The 15,618-nt window shown below is 41.5% G+C and overlaps 2 protein-coding genes across 2 annotated transcripts in view; one reads left to right on the top strand and one right to left on the bottom strand.

The window, feature by feature from the left end:
• The window catches only part of LOC126562251 (tubulin alpha-8 chain-like), a 395,370-nt gene that overhangs the window by 299,381 nt on the left and 80,371 nt on the right, over positions 1-15,618 (top strand). The gene's annotated exons all lie outside the window — the stretch shown is intronic.
• Positions 1-15,618, bottom strand: part of LOC126561519 (calsyntenin-1) — a 101,278-nt gene that overhangs the window by 26,746 nt on the left and 58,914 nt on the right. The window contains exon 2 of the mRNA XM_050217717.1: positions 7,311-7,450. Within this exon, the coding sequence (XP_050073674.1) occupies positions 7,311-7,450 (140 nt within the window). The remainder of the gene's footprint in view (positions 1-7,310; positions 7,451-15,618) is intronic.

A 15,618-nucleotide genomic window follows, 5' to 3' on the forward strand; every position in this document is an offset into this window, starting at 1 on the left:
AACAAATCCATTTTGGTTATTTGATTCACGTCACGACAGGTGGTGCAAGATGATTCGAATGGCGATTAAAAATAAATTGATATTCTTCTACCCGGTTCCTCCAACCACATCCTACGGGTGTTTTAGTCTCATATCCAACTCGAGGTAGGGAGTTCTCAGTAAATCTTACTTAAGAAGAGGTTTGTTACATTTTAAAGTTTTCTTTAAAGAAAGGGAGGTGCTTCTATCGGTTGCATGACCCTTCGGATGGTTTCAACGAATGAAAACGATGTTTCGAAAAGCACATGTTTGTTTTGTAAAGCAACGAAACGAAAACGTTGTCTTAACATATGGGTGGCTGAGACAATCAAAGTTCAAGAAGAATTCGCTCACATTAGATGCATTTACATGGTACAATGCTTGTATGTTGCTCTTCAATTTTACATATTATAGAACATTTACCATGATTATTTCAATACACTCTTACATCTATACTACTTCGAATTGATTTGGATTTTTGAATCTTTCGAGTTCCAAATCTGCCAACACTTAACCAAAATCAAAATTTTCATATTTCAGTCGAAAAACTATTGATTACAATAACTGAATAAACAAATAGTGAAATAATCGTTTTATGAAGATTTCAACGATAGAATATCAACACGATAAATCAATTGCGATTGAAATTAAAGGAATATAGAAGACAAAACAGATACTTAAGGGTCTCAGAAAGTTTAAACTAAATTTCAAATACATTTACAAAAGTTATGTTATTATTTATTAGCCTGACCATGATTTTTTTATGCCTTGGCTGCTACATATATTTGTGGCCTAGACCATAAGAAATGTTGCCAGATGCAATCTGATATTTTTATTCGAAAGTTTAATATTTTGGGGCATAATCACACTCACAACGTTTTGACGTACGACCATTATTTGTGATGTTTACCAAAAAATTGGAATTGACCCGTGAACATTTTCGTGCGATCATTTTTCACAACTTTCGACGTGGACTATTCAAAGACAAGACTGCTTAGAAGAACTCAAATCTTTGTATGGTGATGAAGCACTATCATATAGCACTGTTAAGAACTGGTATAATGAATTTAATCGTGGCCGAAGCTCGCTCACAGACGAATTTCGAGTAGATCGTCCAAAAACGGCCGTTTTGCCTGAGAACATTGATGTTGTTAAAGATCTAATCGCACAAGAGGCATCTTTAAGCATTTCTTCCACCAGCATAAACAATATTTTGCACAAACACCTGACTGTAAAAAGGGTGAAGTCTTCGGAAAAAATCGAAAAACGAACAACGGAAGGCGGATTATTCTTCACCATGACAATGCGTGCTGGTTCACACATCGGGGCTCAAACCATCGCTTATTTCACCGGCCAAAACGTCGAATTGATGGCACTGATTTGGCACCCAATGACTTCTTTTCATTCGCGCACATCAAGAAACAAATGCGTGGTCAACGATTTTTGTCCCCTGAGGATGCTCTTGGAGCGTTCAAAAGCCACGTTTTTGGAGGTATCTCAATCAGAAGTGCTTCAACAATTGGTTTGAGCGCATCCAAAAGTGTATTAATCATGCTAGAGAATACTTAAAAAAAAACATTTTTTTATGACAATTATTTGGATTTGAATTTGCAGAAATATAAATAGCAGCCTACGTATCAACGTAGATCGTATTTTCATCTAATCATTGCCTGTTATTGTGATTTTGCATAAAAATATTAGTGAATGTCTTATTTTCTATATTTTGTTGTCGATTATATCAAATATACTCTATGTTTTTACTGGTTATCTGTTATTTTTCGTCTATCTATACCTTATCTTCTTGCCATTTCTTGTAAAAGTTGAGTTGTTGTGTCGTGTTCTAGATTTGTTTCATATTTTAGCTTTAAATTTGTTACTAATTACTCCAGGTGAATGTAGTCTCAGAGACTCATAGCCTCTATATATTAGCGAAACAAAGTTACTAATTACTTCATCAGCATGTTTTTCCTGTTTTGCTTGTTACTTGGCGTTTGCTTTATGTTTCTCAAGTTTATCCTCTGAAATCCATTTGCTTTCTAAAATGCATGCCTCACTCTATTAAGCTCTACATTTTTTCATCAATTTTACGGTTTTGTCGCGTGTTTCATATTATTTTACAATAATCTAACAAACAACAAACTATACGCAACACATGGCTACACAATTTGTTGCTCATTAACCGTATTACTACGTCTCTCACTACGGGATCCAACAAGTTACCTACGGGCTCTCCCCAAGGGCAAGCCAACGGAATGTATAATTAATTAAATGTTGCTTGCATAATTTACACTTTCATTCAAACACTTCCACACCGTATTATGGCGAGCGCGAGATGAACAGCTCACCCATCAGGTTAATCTTTTTAGCCATCATCATTTTAGTGGCCGTTTAACATGCTGAATAACCTCAGAACAAAGGCGAAATTTTCTCCGCTCAAATTCGCAGGATCACATTTGCTTTTGAGTCATTTAGGAGTGCTTGAGTATCGCCTTTTTTTTTGTGGCTCTGGTCGCAAAATAAACATAATTAAAGCACCTGTGTGTGCAAGAAAAAAAAGTTTAAATTAGAGCAGCGAATGTTCTTCACAATTTGTAGAAGTTGCCTATCAACAGCGTTCGGTTGGCAACTCATTTGCTGCTTACCGAAAACGCCAAAAACTGCTGTGGTTTAGAGGAGAAAGTAATTGCAAACCTCGTATACTTGCAGCTGTAGCAAATGCAGCCGGGCGGGAAAAGCTTATTCCCGCTAAAGATCTTTGCTACGATGCAAACGGTGAAACGGAACGAACCAGCTTCCAATAATACCCGTTCGCCGTCGGCAACGTTGCTTCGGATGCATGTGACCGAAAGAGAAACGCACCAACAGCACACCTTCGCTGCGTTTGAGGTTCGTTAATTGTTCATTTAAATGCAATAATACACTTCTCTGCTGCTACAATGTCCCTTACGAACCATCTCGGAATGTCCTTTTCGGCTAAGGCGAAAGCAGAGCAAGCAAGTCTAATGTGCGCACCTGATACCATTTTCCCTGCAGCCTAGACATCCTTTTCCGGCCGTTAATTTAACGACCACCGTGGCGGCATTCGAGTGTGTCCGGATTGTGACTCCTACTTGTCGGTAGACCACACAATAATGTGCACCACCATGCGTGGGGAGGGGGGAGCTTATGCGGGGTAAACCACCCACAATGGCGTCCGTCGACTGCCCACAGAAAGACCACAGAGAGAACGAGAGGACATCCAGCAGCAGCACCGACAGCACATCTTCCGAGACCCAAATGGTGGTAATGTGCGGTATGGCGCTGTGGTCTTACCGGTGTGCATAATCGGTTTTCACATATTCTCTTGCACTCCTCTCTTTCTCTGCGTCATCCATGACGCTTTTTTGACGACCCGTTTCACCGACCGCCAGCAGCTTGGTTGCTCTTTGTGCTGCGGGGATGTTATGGATAATAAATTATCTAACGACCACGCGGACGTGGTCGCCCGCTGATGCACGCAAAACACACGGCCCACTCACATGCATACATTATCTGGTTGGGTGATAATTTTTCATGTCCTAAGCAAATATTGGACGTGATGAGTCTTCGAAAAACCATGAGAACATTCTTTGATTTTACCCCACCCCGGTAACGGAAGGTACGGTTCGGCGGGAGTTTTTGCAAACTATGTGAAAAGCAATCTCGCATGACAGGCCGATAGAGAGAACAAGGACGCTTTTTCATCAGCGTCATCTTCAGCGGTACCCTTTTTGAGGTTTATTTTTCTGCTTTTCAAATAAAATTTAAGAGCTGTCATCATATTAAAATTAGGAATTCTATTGTGTGAGAAGGCAGAGTATCGAACAAAACAAGTCGTACCATCAAGGATCCGAAACTATGGAAAAAATTGTCCATAAATTTTTGAAGGGGGAAAAACAGTCCCTAGTATTATCCCCGAACTGCCAGCCATAAATTGACGAGAAAAATAATCAGAAAATGATTCGACGTTGCAAATAATTTTTTAATGATATTTGTATCTTGAAAAGCAAAGCAATGAGAATAAGTAGTGACGCACCAAAATACAACATCATAGGAATTTTTGTTTTGTATACGATTATCAAGCTGGACGGCATAATGGCACATAGCCTATATGCATAAATCGTTTTCCAAACTAACATATTTTATCAGTCGGATTGTAACATGCGTTTAGAACGGATGTAACATGCATGTATTTTTCTTGACTTACCGACCTACTAGGTCACGTTGACCCTCATGGCTTATTAGACTGATCGATACCACGTAGTTGGATATTCAGTCCTCACTGTGGGAGAACGGTTCAGATGGGATTTGTACCCTGATCCTGTCGTGAGAAGACCTGTCCGCTATCCCCCACGAGCCGTCCGCTAGTCGGCAGTCGGAGCCGATGGAGCCGTCCGGAGCCGTTTGCAGCCGTTTGGAGCACTATATAGGTTATATCATGTAATAAGGGACGATTTGAAGAGCTGCGGAATTTCAATTCATTTCAGCCATTTGGAAATGCCGACTATCCACTTCGGACGGCTGCAAATGGCTCCTAACGAATCCAGCAAGTCCCGGCAGCTCCGGACAGTTCCGGACGGTTCCGAACCCAGAGTATTGCACCTTTTGGAGCCGCTTCCAAAACTGGTGGAGTCATTCGGAAGCGATTCCGTACTTTTTTGTCGAATTTACTCATCACTAATACACGCTTCAAACAGGATCTCATTTTAGCCTATCGATTTCCCAATACCCATAGATTCGTTTTATCTCCGATAACAATTACTACACTCGCGTTTCAACATCAGTCGCAATTTTTTGTGTGTCACTCTGTAAATTGACTGCTACTATACTCCTGTTTTAATGAAACTTCCTAAAAATCAATTAAAAATCAGTATCCATACACTGCATGTATCCCTACATCCACATCGAACGCTCGGCATTATTGGAATTTTTTAAAACATTCCAAAGTTACCATTCCAAACGTCACCAAAGTGTCACTTCGTTCAAATGAATTGAATTTCTTGCCTATCTCCCTCTCTCCGCAAGGGTTGCTGTTGCCGTTATTGATTTGCTTTCCATCTACCACACTTCACACATAACGTTCCGGTGATCAGAAAAAAGCAAATACGCTTTACGTCACAGCATTATAGGGCAATATTTTTCCTAACGACAAACTTTTCCTGTCCTGCAAAAATGAAAGAAAAAAAATCTTCACCCAAACGAGAAAACTCCCGAGATCTGCATTACAATTACTCAGTGTGTCGTTTTTGCTAGCCGTTTTTTTTTGTTCTTCAAAAACCTTAGCACCAGTACAATGTTCCTGGATCGTGATGCCTGAGTTTTACGAGAGCAAAGCAGGTAGGTGGTGTGTCCTCAGAAAACCTTTTCCCATCACATTCCCACTGGCACACTGAGAAGGGCCTAGCAACACTTATGCTAATGATCACAATTCGTGGCAGCACCGTGGTAGCCGTTACGTTGGGCATCTTGTGGATGTTACACCATAACAACGCGGCAAACCAACGATTGTGAAAGGAAATTCGTGCAGTACCTGACCTAAGAGCATAGACATTGCAAAGGACACGCGTCACAAAAGCGAGCAGGCGTAGACAAACTGAAGAAAAAAAAAGTTGCGACCTTCAAACAACATTAAAAACTCCTTGCGGGGGGAACGCGCTGGTGGTAGATGCAGAAGCTCGTGTTTGTAATACGCCACGATGGAAAAAAAACGAATCCACAAGATTCGTCTAAGACTCTACACCCGGGAACGGTCTCATTATTGTGGACATCAAGGAATAATCATTTGCGCTAATTACCGGCCAACGTTCACGGAACGGACCAGCGATACCAGGAATCTAATTTCGGAGACGTTTGGGCGAACCTGGATTCGCCTCCGAAAATCCCATCCATCTCGTTCAAAGGCCATTTCCTGGGAGGGTGATGATGGTAACGGCACCCGTTGGCGTGTCGTCTTGGAGCGTCGTCTCATGGTGGACGTTTGTCAGGACTTTTTTTCCGCTTAGTTTCGTCCCTTAGCTTGGAGAAGGAAGGTGGGAGAAGTTTGCATATATTTTGGCTACAGTGTGATGAAAGTAAAACAGAACCCCCTTTGCCCCAACTATGCGCCCCATTCCCTCTCCCGGCCTTCCAATTCTACCGGAGACCCGTTGTCATGGGACAACAGCACATCGCCGTCAGCAGGCGGTCCTCTGCTTATCCTCAAAGCTTAGCAGCAATTTCAAGTGGATTTTGTCAGTAAATACGATACCGTTTAAAAAAGGACGAAAGCCCAGTGTCCCACTACTGCCAGTGAAACCTTCTCAAGCGAAAACCCGGCTATTCAGGTCTGCATTTGATGGACTGATGGGGAACGTTAGCATTAAAAAAAAAAAAACACGAATCGGTCAACGTTTGGAAACCCGTAAGTGTGCTGGGGCTCCCGATGACATGAAAAGGATGAACTTTCTTATCTGGCGCATGGCTTCACCCTCGAGAGGCTGTATTCCGTTAGTCTTTTCAGCCCAACAAAAAAAAAAAAAAAGAAAAGATTACGATGCTGTCGGCATAAGAAATGTGCTAAAAATGACGATAGTCCAAAAAGACGACGTCGTGCACAGAGTTGGCCCGTGGAAAAGCAAGTGGAAGCAGAAACAGATTCTACCTTCTTCTTGCGACGCAAATACCTCCATCAAACTGTGTCCAGCACGCGAACGGGACATTGGTTATTCTGGTCCAGACGAACCGTACCGGCGCACCATTGATATATGACCACGTTAAAAGTTCAGTCAGTCACCGTTCTGTGCAAGAAATTGTTTCGTTTTCGGTTCGTAAGTGGGTGCCGGGAACAAAATAGGCCAGACTCGCTGCTGACTGAAATTGTACCGAAGCACGTCTGGAACTCTCGACGATGGAATGGTGTCGTAACGTCCAGCAGCTATACTGTCGCCACTGTTGCTACTTCTGTTACCGAACCGATGGCTTCTTACAGCGAGAACCATCATTGAAGAAAAATGGATGAGTTTTGTGAGACGGTGCGACTTTTTTCGCAAATCGTGCCACTTTTACCACTACCTGATAATCGAGTATTTCACTTCGTTATCGATAGTACGCTGTTAAAATACCGAACAGTGGACAATTTGTTTCGTTTCAATTTGTTGCTCGAACGGAGGGACGACGAATGGTTTGCCCCAATTTATAATCTTTAAGTTACAGTTTTTTTCTAGACACTTATGACAGTTGAGCGATGTGCTTACGGATCGATCATATTATTGAACTGTTTTATTTTGCATCCTTACCTGAAAGGGAATTTCCTTATTCTTTTTGATTATGTGAAAGCCACAGATTTTCGTCTCGTCGACTTTGATCAGTGGCGTGATCTCGACGAATGTTTCATTTTCCTTTATCAGCCCGTGGTACGAGTTTTCCAGGACACGTTCTGCAATGAAGATAGAAAATATGATGATTTTTAAAATTGGCATAATCATTCATGCATAAAATACTACATTTATTTAAACCATTATATGTAAATCTTATTGTAACAAAATTATTTTGGGTAGTGAAGTTCCTAATTTATTTTGTTTTTTAAATAATTACAGGAAGATCATTATATCTCTGAACCAATTGAATTATGTTTGGACGACGTGTAGCTGTGACTGGCGGCTTTACTGTTGGCGGAATGCCGATGGTGGAACCGTCAGCCATAACATCCAAATGCTGGCAACGATAAGGTGTGGCGAACACCAGAATATATGCGCAACAAAGGGGGTTTTCTTGGGAGCCAGTTGTTAGTTTCCACGGCACGATGCTCCAAACAGGCGCTAACACCTTAACGGACATAGAGAGGACAACATAAGAACCATACCTGTCAGCAACAACATCTACAACCGAGGTTACCTGGGATAAGGTGCACTTGAATTGAAGGAGAAGGAAATGTCTACCCTCAAAATAGGCTATAGGTTTGATGAATGATATGAGATTTGATTTCAAGGAATACGGCCTGGCCGTCTAGAAAAGATCTAAACGCACTATTGTTGCTGACGATAGTATAATGTTCTTCACTGTCGAAATCCTAACACTGAGAAAACCATAATTATGAAGCGAGATTTTCGGTAGAGCATGTTGGCATAAATAAGTTTCAATTTCAAACAATACGACTGAAGCTACTCTAACTAAAACACATTAAATTCGTTCAACAGAATAAAACCAAGTTACGAAACCATTTTTTGGAAGTTCTAAACAACTCGTGGTTGGAATTATTTTACACGACACGCATTCGATGTATCCACCTTCCAAATTTTCCATTTCTAATACTCAGAACGGTAACTGGCCCCAGTGTAACAGTTGTGCATCAATATCATTAAACACGCATCGGAAACTGATGATGTTCCATTTCCCTGTAAAACCCTCCCCGGTAAACGTGTTCCTAGGTAAGTTCACAATGAAAACACGATGAACATCACCTATATTACCGCCGAACGTTATTGGAGTCCTTCCTGCATTCAGTGATTCAAAATCAAATAATTTTCTGCTCATGGAACGTTATCGCCCGTACTCATACTACCCCTGCGTGTTTTTTTTTCGCTTCGTAGCTCCCGCCAAACATGGAAACGGAAAACCGCAGCGCCAGTAAGTAGTGCGGCTTGAAGCGACAAATTTGGCAACCGATACTCATACTCATTATCGCAACTACAAATATTTTCCCCGATGTAATTGGAACCGAAAAGTGAGTTGTGAACAGCCCCGACACAATGTTTCCTGCGGGAGTTTTTTTTTTTTTTGGCGAAGAGCAGGAGCTTTGTGTTAGCAACGGTGTCGACATTATCCGTGTGAGAACATGCACCAAAGGTTTGCGTTTTGGACGCTGATTTGTATGCTACACAGCAGTGGCACCTGTGCATCGGTTGTGGGAAAGGCCGGGACTGAGTATGTGTAAAATGCGCTTAGTGATATCAAAGTATTCAATTTACGCCACGTTTGCAAGATTTATTTGCACACGGAGAGCTATGAAAACATTCAAAATTCTCTGAAAAAGGTATTCAATTCATACGTAGCTTGTAGTTGTTAAATTTATTATTAGTTGAATTCGAACTATAGTCCATTTATCAAAGGTTTTCTATTCAGGATAAACGTGAATTATCCCTTTTTTGGTAAAAAATAAAAATAGTTAAAAACACTATTCTGTCGAAAGTAATATCATTCTCTAATCCTAATTAATGTACATTGTTTGCAGAACGACCCAAAGAATGTAGCTTCCATTCGAAGATTACTGTATTGATCTCGACGTTAACGGAAAAAGCATAGAAAAAAAATCTCCTTTTGATTTATTGTAAACCTCCCGGGCGAATAAATCAATCACACAAATAAAACCCAACATAAATCCGCTACTAAAATGGAGCTTAACTTACATTTTACCAATCAATCGAATCGAGCACGATTGTCCGAATTCACGATACGACCCGCGTGCGTGTGGGTGGTAAATACTTTTTCCATTCAACGATCCGAACGAAGATCCCTATCCGAGGGCTTGCAGAATTTTCTTCCTTTCGCATCAAACGATTGTTTCCCGGTTGGTCTTTGAGCAACAAACAAATAAAAAAAGTGCGCCCGGAAAAGGGGATGAATGTGTATGTGTGCTAGGGTTGTGTTGTAAGTGAGTGAGAAAATCGATGGAAAATAAATTGCCAAATCTTGGATTCGAGTCGATATCGAACATGTACGCTTATGCGTTAGGATAAAGTGAATACACACATTAATCGAACTAAGAATAGTAGAACATAAAGTTGTAGAAATACTGGAAAAAGTAGTATAAGAAAGAAAAAGTAATTCATTGCTCTTGATAACCAACACTTCACCGACGAGGACTCCACCTCTGTTCCAATTCCTTTCAAATCCGGAAGAAGGAAAAAGCGTTTTAATTGCTTTCGAGGAGGTTTTTTTCGCAGCTAATACGAGAGAACACAGATTGAACGAATCGACAGCATAATGTTGGAGCGCTGCGCGAACGGTCGAGCATATTGTTGATAAAGCATCTGCGCTACAGTTTAACACCTCTCTTTGCAAAACTTTAATGAAATCCTTAACTCTAGTTACATGGGAAAGAAGCAAAAGCAAGTACCAGAATCGAAATTCTAGGCACTCAGAATCGAAAAAACACACACACACCAAAAATCAATAGAAGAATACAAACATTCGAACAAAAACGATGGTCAAAAAGTAATCGTACTTTAGCTAGGGAATTAAAACAGATTACGTGCCCTATGACTCAAGCAGTATACAGTCCAAAACCACAAGACCATTTCTTGGTGTGATTTATGTTTTTTTCTTTTCTTCCTTCGCCAATTGCTTCGAACAGCACTTTTTTTTTTGTTTTCTGCACTCTTGCCCAATTTTCACGCCTCCGGCACACTCCGGTGGCACCGATGGCGTAAAATGAAATCCTCAGCTTAGCACCTTCTTAGCAGTGGGCACTTGTGGGCGAACACTTGCAGGCGGGAAGGGAGCTAAATTTTCGTCCCGCTGCAGCACTCACCCATATGTGCACGCCACCAACTAGGTTTTACTGCTGTGATCGATACGGGAGACTCGACCGGGTTTCGAATCGGACACCAGCTGCAAGGTGTCGACGTACCCTCTGTCGGTGCGCTGGCGTGCACAACCGTAAAAGTGCTGAAAGCAGTCGACTAAAAACAAAAAATTACGCTGAACCACAAGGTGACAAGGAAAAAGTCAAGATCGAGACGGAAAGTGTCAACGGGGGTTTTTTCCCCCGAGTGAGGGTGCATTTTTTGTTGTTGTTGCTGCCACGTCCGGTATTTGCTGAAATGTCGGTTTGAGAAAATGTATCGGTTTATTTGTTGTTTCAGTTGGTGGCGCAATGAAATTCGAACTAGGCGACGGCCAGGGAGTGTTCTATTAACCCTTAGGAGGGATAGTTTTTTTTTTTTGTTTAATTATTTTACAATTATAATACTTCTCGGGGGAAAGGTCTTGATTTCAAAGATGCATTTTTGACTTCTTTTTGGTCTAAATGATATCTATTAAAGCCGGTCCACATGAAGCGGTAATATTTGACATATTTCTATTAAAAAATAACTTTTTTTTTTAAAATTTGCTTTTTTCGCAAAATTAGAGATGCGCTGCAAGTTGCGTTTCGTCTGGATCGGCTTTTAGGTTATGTCGATCATCTAATTGTTTACAAGACTTATCCATGTCAATCAATTTATTACGTCCTCATTATGGGCGACCGGTCTGGAAAGGATTTAAATACCGATCCTGTCATGCGGCGGATAAAAATTTGAATGAAAACGTTATCGAAATCCCGAAATTCACTCACAACACCGTTCTACCAGCTTCAAACGTGTGAATGAATATTTTAGTTTGTTGGTGGCGTGACCAGGATCATTATTCGATATTATTAAAGGTGTCAAAATTACCGCTCAGGACACTAAAGGGATAGGTTCGCGGAGGCGAATAAACTCATCGTGAAGCGAAATGTGATTCACATCATTTGAAAAAAAAAAGAAGAAGCTTCGAAGCAGTGAGACCAACAAAAAAAGACCCCAACTGTCCCACTGCAGTGCTATAAACGAAGCAAAAGTAGAACGCTTTTAAAAAGTCCAATAACCGAATCATAAAATCTACGACACCGCGGGTCATCCAGTTTGTTCTACGCCAGGCAGAGAGTGTGCATCAGCCGCAACACACCAGACAGGGCAACAGCCAGCGTTTGTGTTGCCCAAAAATAAATGACAGCACGCACGCAGAAACTACACGACAACCACCCACCGATAGAGATTAATCCGAAAGGCAAAAGAAAGACGGACAAAAAGTAAGAAACAAACCCCCGCCTCGAGACTCGTGTCTAGGAGAGGAGGCAGAAGCGAATGTCGCTCCAAGTGATGACTGCAGTCGCGTTTCATCCACAACTTCCGTCGTCACACGTGGGCGTTGCGGTGAGACAAAAATGTATTCACCGGAACCCCGCATCGGCCCCGGCATCATCGATTGCCTTTGTGCGTAGAGACGCACAATCTCTCAATGCGCATGCAGAACGGTTTTTCCTTCGAATGGAGAAGATCTCGATATTTTTAGGGATCATTTCACCGAAAAAAAAGTGTCCAGAGGATAGAGCAAAACAAAAAAAAAATTGAGAAAGAAATGAACCGAAATTAGATATCGTTGCGTTGGGGTCAGCATTAATCACCTATTCGAGAGCGTGCAGACATAAATCAATGTCCCCTCCCTCAATCCACCCCCGACACAGCGACCGACTGTTCGAACGGTGGTAAGATAACGCTCGAGAGCGTTGTATCTTCGATATCTTCGAATGAGGGCCGTAGTCGATAATACTGCAGCCAGTGACTGCAGCAGAACCCAAAGGAATACGCTAACAGGGTGTGGCGGTGACTTTAAAAACGCCCTTGCTGCTAATGGATATGATGGATGCGTTCGTGGCACGCTTTCGAAGGGTGTCGAAGATAATTAGCACCCATTTGTAGCTGTTTTTAATTGGACCGGAGTAAAGGGATCGGCATCCAACAAGTATTTGGAAGTCTCTGTAAGCTGATCTTGGATTTTTGGTGTGATAAAAACAGCGTATAAAATGTGTTAAAATGGAAATTTTGTTCAGCAAATTGCATACATTTGGGCAACTTTTCGAGCAATTTAGCAAGCCGGTGATTGTACCTCGCAACACCTCATGCAATTCAAATGGCAGCACTGGCTTACGCTGTGATATTATTCATAGTTTGTTTCGTTCGTTTAAAAACATTTACATTTTAAAGCTACACTAGAGCTCACACTTTACACCTCAGCAAAAACCACACAAAAAAAAAAAAAAAAAATCATCCGACTTTCTTACTTAATCCAAAGTGCATCTAAAAAAGGGATAACGAATAACGCCGTACCACCATGAGGGTACGTGAAACTCTACAGCCATGATTGCATTTATTTAAATGAGGTGCACCCATATTAGCCTGGAACTATCGGGAAAGGGTTATGGTTATGAATAATAAAACCATCGCCTTGAAGTCCGCCAAGCCCTGGTTCCGCATTATTGTTCTGTGGTATATCCCCAACACTACAAGTACACACACAAACACACAAAGATATTCTGTTGTATCTGATAGGGCGAACTCCGAGTGGCCCTCTCTGAGTCTGGGGCGCAGATTTGACGTTTTTATACCATTTTTTGCTTCCATCATTTTCATAACGTGAGCGAACGGTACCGAGAAAACGTGTCTGCAATAGACTATTGACTAATTGTTGAGCTGGCAGAGTCGAGAAGACGCAATCTGAGATGGCAGGCAGACAGGCAGACAACTGCTAAACCGTCTGGTAGGCCCGGCCTGCTCGGTGGTGTTGGATGCTTTCTCTTTCTAAGCATTTATGCAAATAAGATACTTCCTTTTGCGAGGAGAGCGCTTTATGCGATGGGGCTGTTGCTGTTACCATCGGGAAAAAAGGGGTCCTTCACAAAACGTGAAACGGCCATAGAATGCAGCTTCCGTATGGTGCTTCCAGCTTCACCGAAGAGTGTCGAAGAGAAGTGGGCGGTCGTGAAAAATCATCTCCCATCATCAGTCGCAACTGCACTGCACACCACACAGAGGGGCATCAGTGTACACGCAAACATCCATACAGCAAACATACTTCACCTTCATTGTGTAAGCTTGCAGGGATCGCCAGAAAGTTTAACCGCAGAAGACAACAAGGCGAGTGTTTGTAAGTTACAGAGGAACAGAAGAAGAAGAAAAAAAATCACCGCAAATAAAACAACGTTGACGACAGCGGAGCAAGAGCGGAAAGGGAAGCTTTACACAATCGTTTTACATACATAATCTCGAGTCTAATGCTTCTGCATAAATTGTGTTTTCCGGGGGCTTTTGTGCCCTCTGTCGGTGAAGAAGGTACGCGACTTTATGCACATTTGCTAACCTGCCTCTACACCACACACCGAGGCGCAGATTCGTTGCGATGTGACCTGACCGTGAAAACAAGTATCCCGATCCCCCAAGCTTTACCACACACACCAGCAGCAGCAGCAGCAGCATCACATTTACCATTGAGCGAAGAAAGCAATATATTCGCATCGGCTTTTTCGAGTTCCTGTGGGATCAGTTTAGATCCCCGTTTTGCTGGTTGGTGGCGGTGGGCCGATTTAAGCCTGTTTGCAGTGGCAACATTGCGGACAGCTTTTGCGCACACCTTCTGCAGTACCGTAACTGCAATAACGAACGCTTATTACACGGTTTCCCGAGGATTTCGAAATGTAGAAACATGATATAATATAAGCAATTTGTGTAGAGTGTTACGAATGAAACACTTTTTTACTTATAAAGACTTTCTTAATGATGATTGAGGTTGGCCTTTCTTCAGATTTTGATACGAAGTATTGTACAAAGCATTCAGTAGTGGACGGCCGGCATGAGCGTTGAGAAATTTTTCAGAATTCCAAGGTGGTGAATTCGCCACCAGGATTGAAGTAACTAGGATTCTATTGCCACTTTAAACGTCGCAAAAATTATTGCATTTAATTCTCTCCCAAGAGCAAACGTGCTATTGCATCTCTATACGATGTTCCTAGTTTGGTGCGAAACAGATAAAGCTTCAAAAATACCCATCCCTTAGCTTTGCTCAACATCACCCGAATTTGAATGATTTGACGTTAAACTTCTCAATGGGGTCATTTGGAAAAGGTTTACCAGTTTATGTTAAACAGTGGAGCAGTGAAATCGATACAGGATAAACTCATCCTAAGACGTTTGATGTACTTGAAACATTTTTGGAAGAATAAAGGGAATTAAATTTTAATGTTAATCTTTCATATATCCCAACAGCATTGTTGACGTGAGCTGCCCTTGCCAAAGAAGAACGAAAATATTCAATACAAACGATTTTTCGAACATCTGATCGAATCCAATTTTATGGTTTCTTGCTCGGCAAAAATCTATTGTTTTTTTTATGACGGCTTCTGATGTTAATTGACTAAGGACATTAGGGACCGCAATATTGTGTGTATTTCATGATATAAATTTAAAGTAAGATGCCGTACAAAATTGGACTAAGTTAAGTTCAAGTGAAGTACAAAATCTTTGGATTATTTTGAATGAAATACACGGTGTGCATGATAAATTTGACACTTGGCAATTTCGTAAATAGTTCGTGATTGAGTTATCGTATCAAAACAAACGATACGTCATTCGAAAGCCACAAGTGTTTGGAAACAGTGAAAAAAGTCGAGTGAACTTAATAAGTGGAACCCGGCGGAACTATGGAAGCAAATTACGTGTATCATGATCATGAAGGATATTCGCAAGCAGGTTGAAACCTGCAACGGAGATTTTGAGGTTGTTGTACAACGGAAGGATCATACCAGGCGGCCAGATTGTTTAAGGAACGACAACGTTCAGGCTTGAGGCTGAACGCGGACGGCTATATGTAGCTGCTGGAAAAGGTCGTCAAGCCCTGGGAAACCAAAGGTGCCAAAGGTAGGTGCAGCCAACCTTGGTAAGCTAAACTTCGTAGAAAAACATTTTTTTCTTATTAGCTTCATTAGAACAAACACAAATTGCAATTCCCACAGGAACTGTCAAAATTTTCTCG

Source organism: Anopheles maculipalpis, chromosome 3RL (genome assembly GCF_943734695.1).
Source record: "Anopheles maculipalpis chromosome 3RL, idAnoMacuDA_375_x, whole genome shotgun sequence".
Classification (NCBI taxonomy): domain Eukaryota; kingdom Metazoa; phylum Arthropoda; class Insecta; order Diptera; family Culicidae; genus Anopheles; species Anopheles maculipalpis.